This window comes from Parus major, chromosome 1 (genome assembly GCF_001522545.3).
Source record: "Parus major isolate Abel chromosome 1, Parus_major1.1, whole genome shotgun sequence".
Taxonomy (NCBI): domain Eukaryota; kingdom Metazoa; phylum Chordata; class Aves; order Passeriformes; family Paridae; genus Parus; species Parus major.
In genome coordinates this window covers 30,236,996-30,263,717 of record NC_031768.1, presented here as the reverse complement: position 1 = coordinate 30,263,717, position 26,722 = coordinate 30,236,996, and the positions used below count along the sequence as shown (strand labels likewise).

General features: G+C 40.5%; 1 protein-coding gene across 1 annotated transcript in view; it reads right to left on the bottom strand.

Annotated features, from left to right (window-relative positions):
• The window catches only part of AFF3 (AF4/FMR2 family member 3), a 323,273-nt gene that overhangs the window by 116,281 nt on the left and 180,270 nt on the right, over positions 1–26,722 (bottom strand). The window contains exons 5-7 of the mRNA XM_015638560.2: positions 19,765–19,851; positions 14,358–14,394; positions 8,573–8,624 (exon numbers count right to left, since the gene is read on the bottom strand). Coding sequence (XP_015494046.1) covers positions 8,573–8,624; positions 14,358–14,394; positions 19,765–19,851 — 176 coding nt within the window. The remainder of the gene's footprint in view (positions 1–8,572; positions 8,625–14,357; positions 14,395–19,764; positions 19,852–26,722) is intronic.

Below are 26,722 nucleotides of genomic sequence, written 5' to 3'. Positions count from 1 at the left end.
AAACTAAGGCACTTCAGATTCCAAAATCTTTCCATTCCTGGACGAGCTTTAGTGTTCAAATGTTACTAGGATGCCTGCATTTAGGGAAAAAAAAAAAAAACAAAAAACCCCTAAAAAACTTGGCCTGTATTCAGGCTCAAGAGTCTGTGAAACAGACTTTTTCCATACTATGACCTCAGTCTTAGGATTTCTCTTTTGCAAAATGTTAGTTATTTTTCTTGGCAGGTGGCCAGAACCCTGTATCTCTCTTTCCTCCCCTCTCACCCTCCTCCTCTCCCCACCCTCCAGGCGCACACACACCTCTCCTCTTCCCATCACCCAGCAATTCAGCCCTGAGATGAATTCAGCCCCCCACATCTTCTGGCTGACATGGTGTGGAGAAAAGAATCAGCTTATGACGTGCTGGAAGTCTGGAAGTATCAAATGCTCCCAATCACTCTTCTCTTCTTTTGGACCCATTTTGTTTTGTTTCCCTGCCCCAAGCCCCTGGGCAAAGCCAGCAGCCCCCCACACCCAGCAGCGGTGGTGCCCCCGCCAAGCATCAGCTACGGCAGGTTTCAAGTTGCAGCAGCTTTCACCCAGGGTAGAGAATTTCCAAAATGTGTTACCCTGGCAACCAGGAATTTTAGCCCAGCAAAAACCACCACCACGCACACCACGACTCCAACGTGCTGAGCTTCCATTTGTCATTTTCTTCAGAGAAGAAATAGGGAGCAGGGTTGATGGTGTCTGCCTTCTTGGAGGCATTTCCAATGAAACTGACTTCTTCCCAGGTACTTGCATCTCCTGATTTTCCTAGAAACCCCTCTTTGACCACTGTATTCTGAGCTAATTCACAATACATAAGAAATTCCTAATTTGTCCCTAACAAATGACAAAGTCCAAGGAAAACAGCGCCTAAGAGAAAAAGAATGTGTTTTCAATTTAATACAGAAAAACATTTCCTCAAGCATGATGACATTTTATCTGGTTAAGTTGGTTAGCTTTATTCCAAATGGCATTCAATGAACACTGGTGATATAGAAGCTTTTTTTTTTTTTGACTTGGTATAAAATTAGAAATAATGACCTGCATTATAGTAAGTTTTCCAATGGGACACAAGCTGCTGCTTTGGAGTGAAGGTTTCTCTTGCATAAAACCACCTTCCCCATCAGCCAAGAGTGGCATCAAAATAAGGGCAGCTTCCTGCAACTATTTTTCCCTACAGTGTGCAGAGTACAGGTGGATAGTAAAGGTGAAGGTGCTACACAAGAGGGCCTGCATCAAGGGAACTTTATAAATAAAACTCTGCATTGAGCCACAAGGGTGGTAAATGCAAGCTATTTGTTATATCTGCAAAAAGAGAGGGACAGCATTTAAAAATAGGACAGTGAAAGCCCTATATCACCCCATCTAAGTCAAACAAAACTTCCCCAGACCTCAGTCGTGTTTTTATTTAGCATTCACCTATCCCCATTTTTGTTGACATCTCACATAGTGCTTTTTTTGGTCTGACTTGAAATCAACAGAAGCTCAATTATCTCCCAAGAAAACCACAGCTGCAATTAAGTTTGGATTGAGTTTCCATATGGTTTCTTTCTAAACCAAACAAATCAGCTCCAACTCATCTTCTTTCAGGAAGATCATGTTTTTGAGATCTTTTTATGATTTCAGGTAGTATTTAAAGATTATTTTTACTTGTATCAACTTTGACTACTATGTGTCTATACTTTTTACATGGCAAAAAAATGACCAATAATACAAATTCATTCTTTCTCCTTAACTTTGTAGACCTTAAAGACAGAATCAGTCAAGCTGTGTGTGAGCAAATGTCTTCCAAGAAAATGTCTTTATAGCATTTGAAGAAAATAGACTTCTTGGTATCAACTTACAATAGGGTTCTTTTGTGAACTATCAGCAGCATTGTGCTCTGTAAACTCAAAAAATCTGTGCTCAGAAAAGGTTAGGAATTGGCAGGAAAGGTTCACGTCAGCATTGTGACAATATCACAGTGACTCTGATGCATCCCATAGGTGAAATCACTTTGTTTTTGAGAGTGGGAAGTTCTGGTAAAATTACATCCTTAACAGTCTATATATTTAACACACGGAGAAACACTCTGTACATGGAATAAGGGTAATATTTCAGGGGAGAGGGCAGAAAAGAGGAACTTTTTCATGGAAATTTGAGAGCTGAGGAGGGGGTTTTAAAATTTTAGCTGCCCTTGCTGGACTGGCTGAGCAGAGTGAGAATCTGGTGGTGTTAGGGGTTAGCTCTGCAAGCTCTGAGGCTCAAGTAAACAGGTGGAATAGTGCAATGAAGCCAGCCTTCTTCTTCTGCCAGAGACTTAGTTCATGGATAAACACCAGACTTTCACTTCTGCAGTTTTAAAGACCTCCATCACTCTGAAAAACACTGCCTTCATTCATCATAGTAAGGGGTTGTTTTCTTTCTTCTTCTTTTTTTTTTTTTTCCATGGACTGCAGGACTTCTCTCAGAAACATCACAGATATACATTAAAAAACACTGACATATTGAAATTTTTCAAAAACAAACAAAAACCCCAAAAATTATCATAAAGGGTGCTACTTCATGTTCATACCATCCTTTGGAAGTTGTGCTTCTCAGCAGAGCAGGGTCATCTGTGGCTCATGAGCAGATTGATATGCTTCAGGACAGCCCTGGATAGAGCCTGTGGAGTTACTAGAAGAGTTTTCACCAAATCACTGGCTGATGTGTCTGCTGCAGATGTCCTTGCCATCTAAAATGCCCACAAACTCAGCTGTGAGAGATTAGGAAGTTGCCCCAGTGCCTTAATCTGAAAGCTAAAATGTGGATTATATCCCATAAAGTTTGTGCAGCCCTTTTTTTTTGAACCAGCTTCCTCACTAGCAGGGATTTCACCCTTTCCATTGTCCTCCAGGCCCATCTGTTAGCTATTTTCTGGTTCAATTGACTTGATCCATCATGGTCCTCTTGGCAAACAAAAAGAAGGATATTGAAGATGTACTGCTGGAGGGTTTTTTCCTCTGCAGCTTGCATGCTTTGTCCGTTCTCTATTTGCCATCTCTCCCTCCAGTACAGCAAGACTAAAGCCAAATCCTTCTAATTTAAACTGTGTGACCCCTGTCCCGAGATTGAAACTCTGGCGAGAGGATGGGAGAATGATGATGAGGCAGGAGCTGCCACTGATCATCAGGTCTGCAGGTACCTGGGAAAGGCAGCAGCTTCTGCTCTCCCTTTTTTTCCTACATGTGGCACTCCTCAGGACACTTACTACCCAAGTCTGTCTTTGAAAACTTGAACTACTGCCCATTTCCTTTACTGTTCTGGGTGAGTAATCCTCAGCTTTTTTACAGGACATTACATTTTTCAACACTTTGTACAAATATTAATGAGACAGTCTTCAAGGTGGTCTAATTATTTTAGCTGGGGAAAAGCCCAAGGTTAACTTAAAATAACTTTCACCAGGGCTTTCAGTGAAGTGAGATAGGATTAAGGCTACTCTTCCAACTCCCAATGTCCCATCAGGTTGCAGCTGTTGCCTGAGAGACTTAAGGTCAAGCCCACACGTCAGCCAGGTGTGAAAGGACAAGTTCCCTGAGGGCTAAGAGCTGGATGGTGACCTGGCAACACTAGCTCAAACTGATTGCCTGTATTTGAGACTGGTTCTCTCTGTTCTCTGCAGGCACCTTGTAATCCCTCTGCCTCAGTCTTCCCACTGCAGAAGGGAAAAGCAGCAGGTGATTTTGGCTGTGGAATAACTAACTGTAACTCTGGAGATACAAAGGGCAAGACAGAAGAGAGGAAGAAAGAACCAACATGCGATGCTTATGCCAATAAAAATGTGTCACATCAAGCAAGAACCAACAGTGATGTTTCTCCAACGTGATGTTTCCTTCCTGAAGGAGAATCAGGGTGGTGAGAATGATGAGCAGGTGTTGGATGGGCAAGAAACTGTAGCACTAATGTCTGCAAATGGGCAGCTTAGAAGCTGCTGACTTTAGTGCTGTTAATAAAGATCCCCCTGAGCAAATCATTCTGTACGTGATGCTGGGGACCAGTACAGGGAAGGAACACAGCCAACATCTATTTCTGCCTGGCAAAAGCAAACAAGCCAACACACACACACACACACAGACACACACAGACACACACTCTCTGTGATCACTGTGATTCCCAGAGAGTATTAGTAAAGGACAAAACCTGCACAACTGCCATAAATTATAAAAGCCTCCCTCAATCTTAGTTAATTCTCTTGTAAAAAGGGAGGGAAAAATCTGAAGCAGCTCAGCATGAAAATAATTGTGGGAGGGTTAATAAAGAGACAGCACTGAGGTATCTAGTTGCTAGCCCTGATATCATTAAGTAAGTGCACTAGGAATGTCGAGGTAAATGCATAGCAGTGAATCACAGTCAGGCATGATTAACCTTGGGTAGTCTGAACTGGAAATCATTTACAAACACAAAGGTACTGAAGAACATTGCAACAGACAGTACATCGAAAGTCATTCCAAGAGCGGGAGTCATGCTGAGCGCTTTGTATATTTGTGCAGTTTTTTAATTATTGTCATATTTTGCACGTGGGAAGGTGGAAGATCCGAGACCCCCAGCTCAGGGAGGAGTTTCTGTGACCCTGCAAGGTCCTCTGAAACATATGCACTGCTTGTAAGCACTTTGCCTTGTACAGAAGTTTTATAAAATGAAAAGTTTTAATTGCAACAATTAAGGCTTAATGAAAGGACATAAAAATTTGGCAAAAAAAGACTAAAATCCTGTAACTGCAAATATTGAAGAACCAAAGACCACTCTTCCTTCATCCACACCCATGTCTCAATGCAGCCCTCAAGACTCTGGTGTAAAACTGGGAGGGGGGAAAGGATTTTAATAAAAATGACATGTTTTTAACAAAATTTGTGAAAATTTTCTGACCCTTGAAAATTGACCCTCTGATCACAAAACTAGAAGAACAAAACATCACAAGATATTTCTGATCAGTCCCAAAAGTTTGGAAATGCTCAGCAAAGTTATAACCATATGACCCATAGAGAGCTATATATATTAAGTACAATGACAATAAAACCCCTTCAAATACAGAATGCTCGTGGCTTTAAAAGCATTCAATTACAAGGAACATGAATCAACCTGGGAAGACTCGAGACAGCTTAACACTTTTGTATTGTTTGCACCTTTTATTGCGATTTTTCAGTACCAGTTCAGGTGATTATTGTGAATGCCACGGCAGTGAAAGCCATAGGAATATTGTACAAAACGATACAGCTCTGCTTAGATTTTCCTTGCCACTTTTGCATCAGTTTTATTCTCCTAAATCCATCTCCACTATCCTTAGCACTGCAATAACTGCCCTTATTCATCTGCCTCATTAGGATGCTACATCAATTACTATGCATCATCTAATGCCTACTATTTTTTTAATGTTTAGTATTATAATCAGTGGAGAGTTGCGTTGTAAAGAGTCTACCTAGGGAGTTAGATATACAGGAAAAGCCCCCACGCATGATGCTGTACCCAAAGCCTCTGAACAGAGCACTACACATCCTGCACTCTCTGAGAGGTTACAGACAGCACCTCTGGTCCTGGGTCCTCTGATAGCACCTCCAGGTCTCAGGGTCATGCTTGTTTTTGAGGACCTGGAGCCCAGTGGGCAAGGCATGAGGGTTATCTTGAGGGGAGATGTCATGTTAATTCTTGGTTCACAAATGCCTCACTGCCTGATTCAGGAGGGTAATCAACCTGTCCTTTGAAGCCGCATAAATAATGTTTGGATGGAGGTAGTATATCTGCATCAGGGATGAATTAACTGCCATTGAATCATATAAACTTGGCTAGAGTGTGAGGCTTGTAACATGCCTGAGGAAAATAAAAAAGACATTTTCAAGAAAAAAACATTAATTTAATCCTCTCCATCTTTTCTCTAGTTTTCCTCTAGGCAAACATGACTTTGCGGGGTTTTTTTTTTTGTTGCTGTTTGTTCCATTTTCACAGGGAAACACTAATTCACAGTGAGGTGCATCCACAGTTTCTCTTTGTCAGGCTTGAACGTGCCATCTCTCTCCTATATCAATGCTGCTCCTTTTTAGCACCCCTGCCAGGAGATGCCAACTGGGCTCCTTTGACACTCTGAGGGGAGTGACATCTTGCAAGAGGGTACAGCCTTTTTATCCACAGGGACCCCTGGCAGCATTCGTGCCCTTTGCACTCCCCTGAGGTTCCCAGCTGGGCACTGCTGGAGCTCTTGCCCAGATATGCTCTTCTCCACGTGCACCAGGGAAGAGAACATCCATCTGCAGACAGACCAGGCACACAGGCTCTCACATCCATGTGCAGGTGTGCACTGCAGGTTCTCCTGGCTGTGCATTGTGTGCACAGGTGTGAATTTCTACGGCCCCAAAAGAACAGAGGAATTCTGTATTCGTGACTGGCTGAGATACCAGGGATAAAAAACTGTCCTAGAAGATGGTGGATAAGAGAAGAAACCCAGGAAAGGCCAGCAGCAGGGTGGTATAAAGAGAACTGGGGCGTTGGTGTGTGCCTACGTACCAGCGTGAGTTACTTTCCTTCACTAACACTCACAGATCAAGCCCTCTGCTGAGTAACATGTACATCTTTAGTTTGCTAATGGCTTTTACTTGTCTTCAGTTTTTGATCTCTGTTTCTCTTTTCTACTGTTCTCAGTTTTGTATCTCTTTCCAAAAACTTGATGTTTGCAATTCCTTTTCCTACTTCTTAACTATATCCCTTTCACTTTTCCTTTTCTTTTGACACAACACTTGTTGGTTCCCTTCTTCTCATCTCCTCTTTTTTCTCCTGCCTCTGCTTCTGTGGAATTTCTCTAACTAGAAGGACCTTTGGTTCCTGAATCCAGCTATTTATCAACAGTAGCCAGTTGTTTCTGCCTCTAAAAATTGTTCTGGGAACCAATGTATGCTATGTGGTAGCCTTAGAATATAGTAACAATTTAAAGCTAAGCATTATAAATATACTGTATCTAGCAGACAGCACAGTTTCAGAAGGTCAAGATCTCTAATCAGCAAGATCTCTAATTAGAGAAGTAACCTTTCACATCTAACCAGATTCTGACACACTGTATCAGTCTGCAGTCTCAAATCCAACCCATAACCATATCGGGGTGTACCTCTGGACCCGTATTTTGGGTTCAGAGATACCACTGTTGTGGTTCAGAAACCTTACAGGATTTTAATCCAGTGAAGGAGAAGAAAAGAGCATTCCTCATCAATAAAATAATACCTAGAAAAAAACAAACCTGTGGAGGATGCCTTATGTTTCACATATTGCTAAATATCAGTAAAAATAAATGTGTTCATTTCTCCAAAATACCTCCAGATGGCATTAAAACCCTTCTTCTTTTGGTCTTTATTGCAATATTATTTTTAAAAATGGTAATTATTGAAATAATTCTATTAAACGTTCCCAGCAATCATACTATCAGAAGGCATAAGGTTACTAATGCTTAATTCATTTAATAAGTTTGCCTAAATGTGCTTGCATACTATAATTACATTCCACAACACAATCTGCAGGACAAGCCATTTCTTACACCGTGTCAAATCTTTTTCTAGATTAATTTCCAGAAGATTTTTAATGCGTATTTGCAGCAGAAATCGAAACGTCCAACAATAAATCATTGTTATTGTACCTCCTTCTGTGACTACTTTTGGCCATGTAACAAATGGTGACACCTTGTGAGATTTACATGATATAATGCTCTGAATTTAAATAACAGGAATCAGAAAACATAAATTATGGGCCAGATGCACTCTAAAACTCACATGACTGACTGCCACAAGAACTTCTCTCTCTCAAATGGGATTAAAAAGGTGAATGATTTTTCAGAAATTCATAATGCTCCTGCCTGGTAGTTATTAAAAGAATTCACTTATCTCGCTTAGTTTGGAAGACTGATGCTATTTTAAATTTTTTTTAAACTTGCAGCCCATCTGTTTCATAGACTGGTTTATGTTGGCAAAACAATTCAGTCTTTTGTATACTAGACTAAAAAAAAATGATAAAAGCTTCTATTGTTGCAGTAAAGTGAAGGTGAACACTGATATATTACAAGGGCCTGTTCCTATCTATTTCTTGACTTCTTTTGTTAATTCAAAAACATCAACAAAATCGTGAGAGACCAGAGATAACTGTAATTGGATTTCAAGTAATTCAGAGGTGAAGCTGCAGACTGCAGTCTTTTAAAATTACATCAGTACATCAAAGGCATATGTGACATGGTGTTTTTTAGCAAGTGTGACAAACTCCAGCAGCATTAAGGTAATGCTGAAGTAAGGTTCTAAAGGCCAGCCTTGCACACCCACAAAAATAATCTCATATCTATTCAGCGTGATATGGAGCCATTTCACTTGCAAAGATTGCTGACTTACTAGCATGCAGAAGTTCTAGGAATAATTAATGTTTAGTCATTATCTAAAAAGCTGTTTTACGAAAAGCATCAGTGAAAGAGCTTTATCTTAATGAAAACAAACAAATTCTATTTTCCCCAACAAATCTGATAAAAACACAGCTGCCTTCTCCAATCTTAAACGGAAATGTGACTTACGATGTATGGGTTGCGCTTTTCTCTGGGGTCTTTGGCTCTACATCACTTTTCCCTTTAAAAGAGAAGAAGAAAATGACATCAGAAATGGGTCAGTATGGAAACTGCTCAGATGTGACACATCAATGCTTTATTCACTGCTAACACTGACCACTCCTGCCACACACACAGACAGCTGTGGAGGCAGCCACAGGGCTGCAGGGGCACTGCTGGAGCATTTGCAAGCAGGGGGTCAATCCTGACCTGACTTTTCTTGTCACTGACACGTGACAAATGTCAGGCAGAGAAACTCCACAAGAGGAGATACTTAGAGGATGCAGACTTTACCAGGGACAGCAGACCCTGGAGCAACGGAAAGGGAAGGAAATTCCTCTAGGGCCCTACAGCTCTGCTATTGAGAGTGTATTCCGTACACCACGCGCTTTCTCCAAAACCCTGCTCAAGGAACAGTAATTATTTCAGAAAAAGCAAAACAGCAACAGCAGGAGACAGTAAGGCAGTGATCAGGGCACAGTTCTGCCAATGGATATTTTTGTTCACATTCATTTTGACATGTTAAAGATTTCATCTTTAGCTTCTGTACGTGGGGGCTAGGGAAGCCCTCTTTGCTATGTTGGCTTAGGCACTCAATGCCAGAAGTCAAGTACCCAAATGCTTGAGAAGCATCAGAGGCCCAACGGATGCCTCTCCACATTTCCTTATGACTCATATGGGTCCTGGCATGCTGGCTTGTGATGATCCCCATCCTGGGTCCAAAATAATGTTTTTTCCCAACACAACTTAGTTACATAGCACAGACAGTGGGAGGGAGGCTGCTGGCAGGTGGGGTGGCACTGCTTCTGCTGAGTCAGGCCTAGTCCTTCTCCCTCCTTTCTCTCCCTCTGCCAAAAAACAGTAAGGCTGATGTTGTTTGCTGTAATTAATGTTCTCTGGGTAGCCTGAGAGAGCTGCAGTCCAGTGTAAGACTTCTGTGTAGCTCTACCATGGATTTAGAGTCATTTGAATCACCTTGAACTTGAATTCCGGGCCTAGGGAGTGTGCAGATGCTGCTCCTCTTGTGTGTCGCTGGATGCTAATAGCTGTCTACACATGAGTTTATGTTGCCTAGCAGACAAGGAGGCGCAGAGGTTGAATGTGACTGTTTTACTGATGGGTGTCTTTTTCTCCATTACCTTTTAATGAGCTGTGTTAAGTCAAAAATCCACCTATTTCTTCTGAAAAAAAATGTGAGAAATTCTTATGTTGGTTAGGCTGTTTTGGTGTTGCCTGATATGCTGCTCATTTAGTTGGGTGGGTTTTGGATCAGTCCCAACCTAGTCCATGCACATGAGCATTACGCATCATCTGTCTGCTGCTGACAAAGACCTCACTCTCAGTTTCCACAGAGCAGCAGCTGTAAGGGCACCTCTGGAAAACTTGCTGCTGCCTTCAGAAGAGGCAGGATTCTGCTACCAGTGTTCCTCCACTGCTGTACAGAAGGAAGCTGAAGGACACTCTGGACAGTGACCTTCTGGAGGTTGCTGTCTTATAGTGGAAGTTCCAGATATCGCTAACACCTTGACACAGTGCTTTTAGATCTCATCCTTCTTGCTGGTAGAGTTTGTGCCTACCCAGCTAAGGTGCCTAAATTTTACTGAACAGGATGAGGAAAGCTCTGGATGACTTCAAAGCCACCAATGCCTTCATGGACCTCTAGGAAAACTCAGAATTCACTGTAAGAGGGCAGCTAAAGCCACCTAAAATTTAGGTATGAGCAGAGCATCCACACAGGATGGAATACATCCACTCCGTAATCTCTAGGTCACCCTTCACTTTCAGCAGAGAGCTCAGAAAGTATATCCAGATGGTGAACTTGCTGGCTAGGAAGCTGTTGCTACAATATACGTTTGTCAGCCTTCCGGAGCCTGGAGCCCTGGAGCTCATCTGCATTATGGAAATTTGGAACAAGAAACCAACAGTAACAGTTGGCATATATTCAAGGATTTTCTATCTGTAACTTAGGTCTTTTCTAACTGATGAATTATTACCATGAGCACTGGTTTGCTTGAGTGTGAGAGGGAATATGGATTCCTGAGTGCTTTGCCAGCAGAGTTCACATCAGTTCTACTTTCAGCAACGTATGCTAATGCAGCAACAAGGGAAACAGCATACGTACTGTGAGGAAACAGAATGTCTGTGATTTAGCCAAACTGGATATTAATGGATTACCCTACCGTAAGCATTTGTGGCTGCTTTTATGCTAATTGTCTGTTAACAAACTTCTGTCTGGAGAGGAAGGACGAAGCCTGTACAGATGGTAGAAATGCATCAGTCCAGCCTATCAGAGTAGAAAATCTGGCCATTAATGCTTTATCAGTTCTTACTAACTTCATCCTCACTTGACTGAATCTTACAAATTTTTACAAATGTGTATAGCCTAAGCATAGTTGAATGTCACAGACAGGGTAAAGATAATATTTTTGGATAAGGGAATGTAAAATATAATTAGCTGTTACAATAACTTGGCTATTTTACCCTCACTCTTGGCCAGATTTGGTTTTGATTTTTTCACATAACCTGTCAAATGCATGCAGGTGCCATTGTGGGAGGCTGGCATTTGTTGAACTGCTAAATCTTCTCTAGTTTTGACTTCTTTTTATGGGCAACTTTGTGCCAACCTTTGTTTTTCTTAGCCTTTTTTCTTAACAAAGAACATGCTACCCACCTTGCTAAGGGATTGCTGTTAGCACACTTTGTTTCACAAGCTAAGCACTATGTATGTCTCCTGAAACAGGTGAGTGTGTGTCAGCGGGTGTAACAGAAAACACACAGTGGAAACAGTCAGTCCACAGATCCTTAGCCACAGAACTGGGAGGACTTTCCTAGTTTCTGCCTCATCTCATGTGACTTCTTTCTCGACTTTTTTAGATACAAGCAGAAGATGTGTCCAGATTTCTTGAATTTCAAAATAACTTTCAAATGAACTTTTGTAGGATTTCCCCTGTTGTATAGTGGGTGGCCAGAAAAGGAGTTCTCTCCTCTTAGTTGGAATTTTGGTGAATCACTCCACTGATTAAGTTTCCCTTTCTGGGTAACAGGGATAAATTATATTTATTGTGATGGAGTAGAATAATTTCAGCCATTATGAGTTTTTAAATGCTTTGATTTCCTTGTGGGGGAAGGATGACAGAAATGCAAATGCAATCCACGAGAAAGACAATGTTGGCAGCTGCAGTAAAACCATTGCAGATGACAGGCTCAAGAGCCACTCCAAAGAAGTCAGGGTACAATGGGAAAAACCAGCTAACTGGGACTCTGAAGATGTGCAGTTGGATAACACAATACATTGACCATTAGGGTTCTTTTTCACAGAGTAATTTGCTAGTATTTCCTGGCAGGACGTGGGGACTCATGGAGAGAGCAGCCCACACTGGAGCAGGTTTGCTGGCAGGACCTGTGACCCTGTGTGGGACCCACGCTGGAGTAGCCTGTTCCTGAAGGATTGCAGCCTGTGGAGGAGATCCATGCTGAAGCAGCTTATGAAGAAGCAGAGCCTGTGGGAAGGACTCACAAGAAGCTCATGAAGGACTGTCTCCTGTGGGAGGGACCGCACACTGGAGCAGGGAAGAATGTGAGGAGTCTCCTCCCTGAGGAGGAAGGAGTCTCAGAGACAAGGTGTGATTACCTGACTGCAGCCCCCATTCCTTGGTCCCCTGCACTGCTGGTGGGGAGGAGGTAGAGAATTTGGGAGTGAAGTTGAGCTCAGGATAAAGAGATGGGTGAGGAGAAGATCCTTTTAAGATCTGATTTTATTTCTCATTGTCCTACTCTGATTTGATTAGTAATAAGTTAAATTTACTTTCTCAAGTTGAGTCTGTTTTGCTCATGAAAGTAACTGGTGAGTGATGTCTCCCTGTTTTTATCTCCACCATGATCCTCTTGTATTTTCTCTTCCGTGTCCAGGAGAGTAATAGAGCAGCTTTGGTGAGCACATGGTGTCCAGTTAGGGTCAACCCACCCCACATCTGAATAATTTATTCCCAAATTTCCTTTGAGTTTGACATACAGGGCTGGTAAAGTCTATGTCTCATTCTAACTGTGTTTTGTCTGATATCTTATTGCAGCGCTTCAATGGGAATTCTCATAGATATAGCTCTCAGAGGTAGTCAAACTCTCTCTGTGATGTTAGAAAAAGTGTCTGGGCATCAGACAGTGACCCTAACTTCATTTGCCACCAATGAAGGTAATATTTCTGCATGGGTCCAGCTGTTCTTTGGTTTGATTGCCATCACTTAGGCAGTACCAAGTGCAGCTTCTGCCCAGCTGCAGATTTTGCTAAGCAGGATGAATGAGGAGAGGAGAAACTGGAGGTATTGGGGTATGGGAGGGATGGGGGAATTGGAAGCGGGGTCGGAGACCACAGGAGTAAGAAGCAGGGAAAAGTTGTGAGGTCATAGGATCAATTTTGTAATACATGGGAATGCAGGTTCTGTTAAATATGCAGAACAACCTATTTTATTCAAGTGTTGGAAGAAGGAAATACTCTGCTAGGACCAAAGCTGGCCAAATACTGTGGCCTCTGATGTCATTGCAAAGCTCTCAGCTCAGCCAGTGTGTTTGTCATGCTTGTGCCTCTGCCTGTGTTTGCATAGCCCTCTCTATTATGGTTCTTTTGTGCTTCTTTCTCTCATTACTGTATTCATTATTTTCTGACAGAACCTCATACCCTTTGCCTTTTGTTATTTCCTTAGTGCTGGTACTTGCAGCAATATCAAATCAATGCCAGCAATTAAGTGACACCACTGCACGTTTCTTCACAACATTGTCTTCCTCATGCTGACCTTTCCCTGGTGAAGAGCTACACCATTTTAAAAGCCTACATCTCCTAGTCTTGTCTCTCAGGATGTCTTTTCCCTCATACAGTGGGTGACCAGACCCTTTCAAAGCCCTAGCTACGAGCTCAGGGCATTTTTCATCTTCAGTCACAGCCCTGCAATTTGCAAACTGGGCTCTGTGCTGGCTGACAGGTCAGGAAGCTAGCAAAATAATTCTTTTGGTTCTGATGATTTTATGTGGAAAGCAGGGTAGAATCATGTATTTTTAATATGCAAGACAACATCAACAACCATCAGAGGTGTCAAGGGAGAGGATTAATATTTTGTTTTACAGAACAACTCAATCTTCCTGTTCAATATAGATGCTAAGTTTTTTTTAACATAGCTAAATGTAATTAAAGTGCTACTGATCTGCACCACGATTTGTAAACTGGAATCCACTGGAAAGCCCTGAGCAGGAGACACACAAACACCCATCACTCCCCTACCCACTCTGCTAGCCAAAAAGAGCCACAGCCATAGGGTCTTTGAAATGTTTTCTAGTGTTAGTTTGGCAAGATTTATGTACTTTATTACTGTGCAACACCCACCAAATACACCATTGCATACGAAAGATAAATTGTAACAAGTTTTCTTGCATAATTTTCTGTCAGTCTGGATCTGACTGTGCAAGTAGGTCAGCTCTTTTCTGGCTTCCCAAAAAAACACTCTTTTGCTCTTTCAGTCCTTCTCATTTACATAATGGAACAGCCATGATGAAATGAAAACTTTTTGTTCTTCCCAGGCCACCAAAAGAGCTGACATTTTGATGGTCACTCTTCAGTTCTCCATATTTGTCCATAGCTGAGTACTGCTTGCTGAGGCTCTGTGCTGGCTCAGTCTGCCACTGACCCCTTACTTCATCAGTCACTTCTTTCTCAAAGTCATTGTCTACTCCTCCACCCAGTGAAGCCAGAAAATGAGTTGGTACTTACTCGTATTGCTGTGTCCTGTAGATCCCTGTTGTGACTCCTACAGTAATAACAGAAAAAAGGGAAGGTGAATTACTTTTTCAGCATTTTTTTTTTCCGCAATACTTACTTGGACATTACCTTAACAGTACAAACAGCACTGATTATTTTTCATTTGGTTTCAAAGTAATTTTCATTTACAAGAATAAGTCAAATATTTCTTGGAAAATCCATTAATTCTTAGGCTTGTAAACTTATTTCACAACAACCCTTTAATGGTGCAATTCCTTGTATAGCTATTACAACTCTCCCGCTCACTATTCATGTATTGATCAGCCAAAACTCATCTATTATCTCCTACAAGTTCAGATGAGAAGACAGAGGGAAGGCCAATATTGTTTCATGGACCATTGGATTCGTGAGGTAGTAGCACAGCTGGTCTTTTCTTTTCCTGTGTTGACATTGACAGCATCAGAGAATGAAAATACAGACCAGTTCTGGGTCCCTGAGATTACAAGGTCGACCTCATATGACAACAGCGATACCTGTGAATGTGGTGCAATAAATCAGACCACTTTTCCCTCAAGTGAAAATGTTAGTTCACTGTTTTTTACTCACTGAATTTGTTTGCATTCATAAAAATATTTTTAAAAGCCTATAAATTCAAATATAAACCATAACAAAAAGATAATTAAATCAAGGGAAAAAAATAATACCTTGCCATGAAACAGCAGCAGGAAAAGCATCTTGTATGTAACTCTGCTTCTGAATAACCCAGACACACACAGGAATACCACCTCATACCCATGCTGCAGCTAGAGCTGCAGTTCAGACTATTCAGAGAGGCCAGGCACCCACAGGAACATGTGTGATCATTCCTGGTGAGGAGCTGGGCACTGGACTTGATCCCTGGTCCACAGGGGCAGAGGAATGAGCCAAACACACAGCTTATGGAGAGAGGAAAATGTAGGTCCCCAGAGATTCGAGGGTGCTCTGACTTTGTTGGGCTGAGATTGTGCTGCTGAGTCACTCAGAAGAATTCCTCAGGGCCTTGGGGACCCAAGAGCTCCTTGGACCCTCTAAAGAGAGGTTGGCTGGACAGCAGGCCCTGACATCTTGAGGGCTCAGCTCATCAGAATCCCTCCATCTGCACATTTTGCTCTGTTCAGACTGCATGGCTTTGATCTGTAATTTTAATACCATAATACACATCTGCAACTCACTTCCATCCTAAATACCTTTAATGTGAGATGTCAAATTTTTGGGCAAGCCCCAAGAGTTTCTACCTTCTACTGCAATATGAAAAGATCTGTAGCATGTTTCACATGCCAAGAATAATTTCTCAGTAGTTTGAAATTGTGTACTTTTGACAAATTGCATCAGCTTTTTGTGAATGTTTCTGATGAAGAGAGATTAAAGCCTGTTTTTTTTCTAGTGACTGAATGTAATCTTAAAAAGTCAAGATCAGCTTGCAGTGGTGATGTAGTGGTATGTACACTTGAATTTAAATGCTTTTCTTGTAGCCAACCATACTCCCAATAAAAGTTGCTTTTAGAGCATGTTCAGTTTTGAAAACAGAGAATTTATGTACCTGGAGAAGTTCAGGGAAATACAATATTTTTGTGGGAAATATCCTTGTATTTGTAAAACTGTTTGAAATTTCTGAACAAGGATCTTGCTCCCTATTTTACCTTTTCATTAACCTCGGGAAGAATGCACCCTCCCCTTTAACTGCTGAGCACAGTATCTTGCCTCTGCCAAAGGCTAGTAAAAATAACTCATAGACAAATACAGAGTGTTCCAACTAATGGAGGAACAAAAAGAATGCAACTTTAAAAAAAAGGTGAAGCCTTCATTTCTGAAGATTATTGTCCAGTGCACTTCCTCCAGCTTGTTAAAATCAATGAGAAAGGAAAAAGCAAATGAATTGCTCTTGTAAGGAACAACATCGCTATGATAACTTGGCGTCTGCTGAGAGTAATCACCCAATAGCTTTGTGACAAGAAACCAGTTCTCTTGGAGTGGCTAAATTAATTCTCAAATAATAAAACAATGGCTGATCCCGTAATATCACATATGCATAACAAGAAATCAAACACCTGATCAAACTATCAAGACAAGAAATCACAAAAAAAAAATAAATGAAGAAAGAGAGCAAATCAGGCAGCAGAATTAACAGCATTTTTTCCTACACAAGAGAATTAATGCTTGAACATGAAAGCTCATCCACACAAGCATCAAGTGAGCTCTTATTTACAAATTTAATTATTCATTTAAACTTTACTTATCAAGATGCTTTTAATAAAATTAAAAATCAAGAAATGCCTGATCATTTGTACATAACAAAGTGCAGCAGAGATAGGAGAAAGAAAAGCATACACAGACTGTCACATCACACATTCAATCAATTATCCTTAAGCTTTGAAAAACAAGAAATAAAGAGACTGTCATTGCCCTTTCCTAGTAAATTCAAGAGTACAAATTAATTCCAGAGAGAAAGAAAATTCAAAGTTAAGGATGAAATGTAACTTTATGCCCTCCATTACATAAAGGACACATCACTAGTGCTGTTTCTCCAGCAGTGTAGTACTTGGAAACCAACTGGGCACTGCCACGTGTCAAACCTGACCCAGCTTTCCTCCCATTTTTGTGAATCAATGCAGACCTCCCATGTTAATAAGGCATATTTATAGAGAAGTACAGCCTACGCACATCCATCCCCTCCATTAAATGAGCATTTAGTTATATTGATCAATACATCCACATGTGCAGTTTCAAATGTGCAATTCTGTTATATTTGTGATATATAAATCTCAGATATTTAGCTTTTATTACTAGACTGATTTCAAAACCACTCTAGGTATAGTTTCTGTGGCCTTTGCAACTTTAATAGCCTAATTAATAAATTTCAAGTTTCAAGCTGTCAGATTGCTAATTACTTGAATTGCAGGTTAAAAGCAGTGTGGCGTGAATGCAAACTAATGATGCTGACACTCAGTTTTTACAGACAGAAAAGTAGTTATGATTTACATCCTTGTAACAGGGCAGGAGTCCTACAAGCTTCTCTTTTTCTCATTCCCAAAATGATGAGAATTTTTATGTTTGGGAACTGTCTTCTGTTAAAAGTGAGTGCAGCCTACTTGCTTCTCTTGCTGGAAGAGTCTTTGCTAATGAAGTGAACTAATGTCTCAACACTGCCATTAAGACTGAAAAGTAATTCATGTTACCATGCATGACTTGGAATTTGGAGATGAAGCTGTTGCCCTGATTTTAGCCTTTCAGTCTCTTTATTGGCCTTGGTCACTATTTACCTGACAAAACCATTTATCTGAATAATGTGAGATCAATGGAAGTTTGGTGTAGCCTTCAGTTTTTAAAAAGTAGGGAGAGCTACATAGTTTACCTCGGGGAAAGCTTTCTAAGAGCTATGGAGACATTTCCTATGAGGTCCAATAAAGATTTTACACCATGCTTTTTTAAAAGCAATAGCTAGTTTATGAATGTGTGAAAAACATGTTTGAAAAATCAGAAAACCATTTTTTTGTATTTTGGAGCCTGAAAAATATATGCTTTCTGAAGTCTGTGACTACAGATTACCAGATTAAGCCACAGAATATCTTTTAATTATTTTCAAATATTTTCAAATAGAAATGGTGTCTAAAATTAACATAATCTAAGGCAAGTAATACAGAATTATTCCAGGACTCTGGTGAGTTTTTTAAGACACTTCTTTCCCATCTCACACAAAGGACTCTAATTTCTGGCCATGCAGACTACCCAGGCCACAATGCAGTTGTGATGTTATTAGATGTACGAAAGTATGCTCATATATTACTACATGAAATCTTGTCCATCCTAAGATTAAAAAAAATAGAAATCCTACTTTGGCAAGAGGAAAGGAAACCACCTCGAAAAAGATCTTTAAAAATGAGTGGTAGATCTCTGAAATGGCTCTGCAATTCAAAATAATAGAAAATTTCCCAGAGAGATGAATGAGCAGGCAGAGAGAAGATGAGAAAGTCAATATCAACCATTATTCATGTATCTTTGCTCTCTGCTCTGTGGTTCTCCTATTCCTATATTTATCACAGCAGATTTAGTTGTGAGGATGTGGATTCATGATGGCCTCACAGATCCACTGACAGATGCACGCCTTGTCCGTGCACATCTGCACGTGTGCCACACAAACACACCGTGTGGTGATAATTGTGGCAGAAACTGCAGCACTGCAAGCACCACTTCACTCTGTCATGCCTAACAGGCACTTCACCTGCTTGTAAACTGCTGACCCACCTCTCTTCTACAGGACTTGCTCTAACTTAACAAGCCTCTAGTTCACCTACCATCTTCAGTCATTTGTCTGCCTTCAAAAAGCAAATAGTGAGTTATTCCCTTCCTTTTCTTTCATAACATGCCAGAGATATCTCAGTTTACACCCCTGATACTTCAAAATCATGACACTCTCATCCACAGAAAAGCTGTTTTACTGTAGGCAAATGAAGTTTTCTTGGCTTTATAGTTATAATTATTCCCTGAACTAAATTTTGCAGAATGGACTTAAAAGTTGCCAAACGAGCTTGCTTTAACAGGAGAAAGACTATAAACAGCATCAATACCATCTTTCAAGCTTGAAGGCTGCATGAAATATGCTTGTGACATCTAAACAGTATATGGTGATACAATGTGAAATTTATTGGCTCTTGCACAAGATAGCTGATTTCATTCCCTCCTGACTTACCATGTATAAATAATGTGGTTTCCCCAAGCTTGTGCTGATGAGCTTTACCATGCTGCACTGCATCCTCCCTTAGATATATATCCAATAGAGGGGCTGGTTTTAAGGGAGCATCAGCAGGACTAGTGGCTTTGGTCTCTTGGGGGGATCAAATGTTTCTGTGGCAAATGCTTCTGTGGCCCCTCTGTGAATCATGGCACTGGGCTGACTGCTTCTCTAGCAAAGCTGCCCCTTTGAAACCAGGCAGAAGATGTGTGCTCACTCCTTGGGGCCAACTAGAGGCCAGTGTACTAGTGAAGGCCTCCTCAGACCTCAAAGGTTTCAACAAAGGTCTCAGCTGATGAAGCCAAACAATGCAGGAGCAATGCATACAAGGAGGAGCTCCCTGACTTTCCACTGCTGTCTGTGCCCTAAGGTATCAGTCAGGAGCCTCAGCAGAAGCCACCCCACCTGGACATCCCACCAGAGACATCTGTGGTTTTGCCTAGCCATGAGGAGCCTGTGGCCCCCACACCACCATCAATTCTGCTGCCAAGAGATGCAGGCTGTGTAGCCCTGCTGAGGCTGTAAGAAGGGAAAAGATGGAATACTGGCACACACACATGAAGAAGACCATCACAGCCTCAGCCCAGAGACCTCACACACTTGTGTAGGACATATTGTGATGAGCAGGAGGAATGTTTCTGAATGTCTTACCTTGTTTGGAAAGGGAAACTTGCTTTGCTCTGCCTTTCCTGGTGTGTGAATAGCGGACAGTGGCGGAGGCCATGAATGGGTCATCTCCTGAAAAACAATATTGTTCAGCAAACTGCATTTAGAAAGTAACCAGAAAAGGAGATAATGATAGCATATCAGTAGCAAAAGTACCTGGGTAGTGGAATATTTAAGTTACTGCAGCTTCTAGGAAATGCCCAGTTTTCATATAATCTAGACAGAACATGAGCTACAATGATTTTTACAGACACTTGAGAGCAGTTCCTAAGCACCGTCTCATTTTCCTGAATAGATAATGTATCTTAAGTGCAAAAAGTTTGATTTTTCTGACAATCTGCAAATACATTTTAATCACACAATGTATTTGGGCTGTGAGACTCACAGAAGAGCATTTTTTTGTTGACGGGAACAGAAATTTCAATTCATGACCAAGTAATGGGGTACACGTGGACTAATCACACAACAAATTTCACAGGCAAGGTCAGAATGGGAAATGCTTACCACTTGCTAACAGTCAATTTGTAAAACTGCCTTTATAATTGTAAAGGAGTTGAGTAAGTTCCTTACTCCAAAGTGTGTCTTGCAGGACACAGATATGTGGCACGTCCCAAATGAGGTGTGCTGCACTCCACCTTTTTCTCTTCCCTGTTTTGTCTTGAGGGACATTTTTTCATACATAAGAGACAGATGTAGCTTGACCTGACTTTTATGTAGCCATCCTTTACACAGCTTCAAGTAGCAGGTAGGCACATGCTCAATACTGTTATGATTCAAGTCTGAACGAGTTGGTCTCCAAAGCAAGGCTGCTTTTGTGGAGAGGTAAATGAAATGCTTCAGCCAAGAAGTTTGTTCCTTTCTAGTGCAGGATCCTAAGGGATGGACATGTTTTTCTGACATGTTCATCACCAAGAGCCACAGTATTTGGTAACTTAAGAGAAAGAATATGAGAAATAGTGCCAAGCATTACAACCCTGAAAGCTGGCCTGTACGTTAAAGGAACTAAAGAGCAAATAACATCCTGCCTAAGCAGGGGGATTGCTGACACTATCAAGAGCCTGCCTGGCAGATGCTTTGCTGGGTTTTGCTACCATTAACGGACTGTGGAATTGTTTCTCAGTGATATTCCAAGGAGCCATGCAGGGATCCACAATCTCCCAAAATAACTGGAGTTATATTTCCATGACTCATTCCTTTTTAAAGAGAAAAGAAATGTTCTTGTTTGAAAAAAGTGTGTGTGAGTCTCCTTCCCATCCTTCATTAGTGCTGACGGAACTGCTTCCTGACCCAGCATGGGCTGAGCTGCTGCATTTTTTACATTGTGGAAAGTCTCTGGCTGTTCTGCCAATGAAAGGACCAGCCCTTTCAACACAGTTTATTAGCCATAAATGTCACTTTTAAAGCATTCTTGATAAACAGTTTATTTCCTAATAAAAATTGCATTCTTTTATTTTATTTGAGGCTAAAAAGTTACATGATTTATTATACTTCTCTAATCTATGTGTGTGCCTCTAATCAGAGCATCATCTGGTTTGCAGTTTCAGTATCAGAATTGCTTTGCTTTTCACTTCTTTGAGGCAGATCATTCATCTTATGACTTCCTTATCTGATAAGTGCCAGCAATAACAGTATATAGCAATTTTTAATATACAATAACTTCTTAAAACTCAGGCAGCAAAAAACATAGGCAATCAAATTTCTGTTTGCTACAAGTATCTGGCACATGTGCTACTGTTTGCAAAAGATTAAGGAATTATGTATTAAGAAATATTCTAACAGTAAAGGTGTATGACTATAAATTGACAAGAAGGAGATTTACAACGTGGGTATTTAACCCTAAGTCTGTTATCTAAAGAAGTACCACTTTCACACCTGCTTTTTTCACTTTTCCCTCACAGAACCATTTCTTTTGTGGGAAATGTGATGTTGCATACATAGACTAGAGGTGTTTCCACTGCTAAAACCCTGTACACAAACAAAGTGTTCTTCCCTCCAAGCTGAGGTGCTGAGCCCAAAAGAGCACATGAGAATGACTTAGTGTCCCTTTCTTCCCAAGGGCAATGCTTCACGTTATCTCTGTCAATTTAAAAATGGGGGCAGCCAGACTGGGAACATCTGGTGGCTTTGACCTAAAGTTACGCTACTTGTGAAATATTCTATTTGGTGCTTGTGATTGCCATTTGCTCAAGAAGCAGTTCTTCCAGGTTATACAGTCGGTGACCCCACTGTCACCTTCAGGGAAACATCTCCTGAGGAGCCTGCTCTGTGCCAGCACAAACCAATCTGTTACAGCAGCAGAGCTCCTTCCTCCCACCTTGCCTGCCCGAGTCTGACAATGATGCCTTCATCCACAAAAAGGACCAGAGGGTTGATTAAAAATAAGGGTGACCTTTCTTCTTTTCACCAACATTATTTCTCATCCACACTTCAATGAAAAATAGCCTTAATGCTCTTTTTTTTCCCCCTAAACTAGCTTCTCTTCTTTTTTTTTTTTTTTACTTTGTGGTATATAATAAAGCTTTCTACATTATTTAAATTTGATGTAACCCTTTCTGACACAAAGATTTAGTAAGACCACTGATATCTGCCAGGGTTAATAACTGCCATTATCATGAATATCTGAATGTGAATTTACTAGAATAATACACTGAGTGGTGACCATATTGTTTTTTCATATTTATCTCTACCCTTTGAAATTCAGACAACTCTAAAATTAAATAAAATTAGGAACAAATAATCAGAAAGCCACCATGAAAAGTTCCAAACTACAGGCTGTCAGCACTGAGGAGTGGTAAGATTTAAATGTAGTATAATATTTTTTTGAAGATAGAAGCATTAAACTATGTGCAGTGTCCTTTCTGGTTGCCAAGAACAGAGCCTCAAAATTCAGGAGAAAGGATTTAGGTGTCCAGAAAATGTCAACACTTTGCAAGATCAAGCAGAAACAAATCCAGAATATGTTCAAGTGTGCCAATTCCCAGGATTTTAAACTCTAGCTGAAGATATTTGAGACAGATTCAAAGAACTAGTAGGGACATATGATTAGATTGAGATCTTTTATTTTTTTGGTACATGGTGTGAAATGTTTGAAAATGAAAATAACCAAGGAAGCAGAAAGGACTCAATTTTTATTGTAAAATGAACTTTCATGCCCATCTTCTCAGGTAACTTGCCTGTCTTTGGAGTTTGGGATTGGCAGTACTGGCATAAAGGCATCCACTGGACCCAAAACTGTTTGAAAAGGATTGATGAAAATTTAAATGTATTTAAGAGCCTTAGCAGCTTACAATATTGATTGACGCAAAAGGTTTTTTGAAATTAGAAAGAGGAAAAAAGCAGCATGAATCAAAAAATAAGTCAGAAACACCAGGCACAAGAAAAATGCTCCAGCCACTACAAGATAATGGTCCAATTTAAAACCAATTTATAGTCTTCTTCAAACTTGATTGACTTAATGCTAAAGCCCTGAACAATGTCAACTAAAGAAAGTACTGAGAAGACATTTGGGGCCCAGAAGTGGAGAAAACAAAGACTTTTAGATCAAAAAAGGAAGCCCTGATCAGGCTGCTTAAAAAATATATGTGGATAATGGTATGTCCTGCCCAACTGGAAGACAGCTTGTTTTGAGATGACAATGACTGCCCACGTCCTCCTGCAGCCAGATGCACAAGTCCAAGGAGCAGCTCAGAGACCCTCTCTTTGTTTTGGAACATCCACTTCTCCTTGTGAGAGTTGCAGCAATGTTGTTTTGCACTGGCATCTTTGTGGTGCTGCTGGTGATGGCACATCTCATTCACATGCATACTGTAACTCTACAGCCCTGCAACTCTACCCGTCTCTACCAGTAGTAAATCAGTTTTCAGCAGTCATACATAAATGTCCAGTTTTACAAGCTATAAAGGTCCAAGCCTAGTTAATCTCACTCAACATGCCAACTTGGCTTTTCTTCTCACTGAAAGGAAAATCTACAAAAAAAAGGAATCTATCGTATTGCATATCCTTGCTCCAACTTCAGTTTTCGCAGCAACAATTAAATAACCAGACATTTCTCCGGGATTAATGACTGCTTGGCAGTGTTTTGTTTGGAGCTTTTAACCCTAGTTTGTAGATGATTTTTCAGGGAAAGTACCATGCAGAGGTAAATAATAGTATTCACTCTAGATTTAAGGCAATGCTATTTATCTAGTGTCATCAGTCTTGCCGTGTGGCACACGATACCAGGAATGGTTGAACTGATTCAGAAAAATCGTAATTGATATCAAGTAGGGAGATGGGTATCATCTAGATTTAAAGTCTTGCCACATGTATAATCTTGCTATTTGCTCAGTGCCAAAACCAGAACTTATCATTTGGTCATTAAGAAAACTGACTGTTTAATCCTCCTCTCTGCTTGTGCTCACCTAGCTGATTTTTGATTCATAATATTTTGCCTCTCTACACGATGATTTAAGCAATACTTGTGGCACCTCATAAAGGGCCCTGTCAAACACCTTTTGAAAGTTATTTTAGCTGACTCAACTTCATCCACTGCTCTACTGACATGTCACAGGAATTACAGGAGATTTGTGAGACACAATTTTCCTTTGCAAATACTCTTGCTGGTTAGCTCAGGGGGACTGGAGAGGATCTGTCTTTGTAGTTACCTACACTGAAATGCACATTTTAGGGAAACATTAGATATATTTATTCAGCTGGAAGTCAAGGCCATGCAAAGCTAATGCAGAGCTTTCCAAGACCCTTTAGCAAGTGATCACAATACACAGTTTGAGAGCCTTTAATCTAGTTACTCTTCTGTCCTCAATTTTTTTTTTAAACACGAGTCTCTCTTTTTAACTGCTGACAATTGGCAAATATCCCTTTCAATTCAATGAAGCTATCTTGCCACTAGCCGACACCACGGCTATGATTTTAGTGTCAAATATCCAAAGCAAAGAGTCAGACACTGAAACTTTTGGAGACTGTGTTGAAGCTGACAGTATTTCACTGTGGTAAGGTTCCTATCATGTGAAAAGCCAATCTCCTTTTTTCAAAATTGGTTCCTGTAGTATCTGCTATTGTTGCAACTTTTCCAACCCAAACTTCCAAGATGCACCTATAAAATGGAAAGACAAAGCTGTTTCATCTTGTTTCTTTATGATGTCACTTATCCATACTTAGAACTATTTTTCTACTTCCCCATCAGCTCCATTGAGCAATTCCTTTGAGCAACTGATAATTTTCTGCTTTCCATTTGAGTATCTCTTAATGGTCAATATCCTTTTACAACATGTTATTCAGAACCATCACCACCTGACAAAATGCCTTGTAATTTTCCAGCTTCTGCTGTTTTCTTTTTTACTTACTTTTTCTCCACTCATTTGGGTTTTAATTTATAGTTTTTATTTGTCATGTGTGATGCAAAATGCTTTCTAAACTTGAGATAAGCAGCACACATGGTTACACATACTAATTGAAGGATTAAATAAGGGAACTATGGTGAGCTCCCTATCATGGTGCTGAAATTGCAGTAAGGACACTGAGCTGGGTGCCAGTTCAGCTCTGAACCTCAGTCAGCAGTTCTGTCTCTCCTACTCCTGCTAAAATGATTTCAAGGAGTCACTTTTTTCATAGCAATCTGCTGCAAACACATTCTACCACATTTCCCCTTTGGCACCAGTCCCGAGACTCTCCAAATGCTCCGTTGCTTTCTGTAATATGAATTCCTTTCATTAGGCTTCATTGGTAAAACGTCCAAAGATACATGACAATCCAGGGGCAAGTGCTTGTCAAGGAGTATTTTTTAGTTGTTGTTGCTCTAAACAAAGAAATGAAGGTAACTGTGTAGCTTGAGACTGTGTCATTTTTGCTGTGCTTAGTTCTTCAGACGTGCACAGATGGTCATCAGCAGAAACTGCTTGATAGAAGCAGGATTTGTGAGTGTGTGTGTCTGTGTCTGTGTGTGTGTGTGCGCAAGCACGTGTGAGCTGGGAAGAAAGAAAGGAAAAAAGAGAAATTAGGCCTGTGAAAAGGGAGAAGGTAGGAGATTCTGCAGACTGCAGCACTAAAGAATGTGTTCAGCATTAAATATACAGGTATTTGGTATCTACAGAACTAAACCATTCCAAATCATGAGCATTTGCAACGTGATCTGTGGATCAATTCACCCTACAGCAAATCAGAAACACCAGTGCAATAAGTTTCTGTTTGGAATATATTATCTCTGCTTTAGTGGGACCATCCTGAAAATAACCTGCAACACGTAGTCAAGGTTCAGCAATCTAGGACAGACAAATGTAAAAGAAGGCTACAGCTGCTTACTTATAAAACTGACTTATTTAGGTTCTTAATTTGTATGATTATAATTCTTTAACATAGATGCTTGCAAATTTTTATTCATTTTGGGGGGGAATAAATGAGACTGTGGGCCTAGAAGAAGCTATGGGTATCTAAAAGAAATATGGTTTCATTCTAAAAACAAGTTAATTAGCTTATAAACCATGTCATGCTCTCTCATATCAGAATTTAGGACAGACCTCCTTCCCCCACCTTAGGAAAAGAAGGTGTTCTTTTACAGCCAAATCACAGAACAGCATTTAGACAATTTCCTTAATTTTTTAAAAATATTTTTAAATGAGATTAGAAAAAAAAATTCTTTTAGTCACAAAGATGAGTATCTCTTCTTAGCTAAGAAGCTATGTTTCTAGATGAATGCATTGAGCCATATGAAACAACAAAGTGTCTGAAAACCAACCTTGCTTGGGCAAGCTGAGATGATGTGGTTAATCAAGGTACAATCTTTATTAGTGCATTAACCTCCTGTACCCAAGGACTATGGATTCTAATTCCTGAATTGCCATGCGAGACTGATGCAGCTAGTTTTCTAGTCTCAGTTGGCAGCAAGCTAACAGAAGTGGCTAATGAAGATGAATAGCTGCCTCTTGGGAGTGGGGGGAGGAAAAAGAGG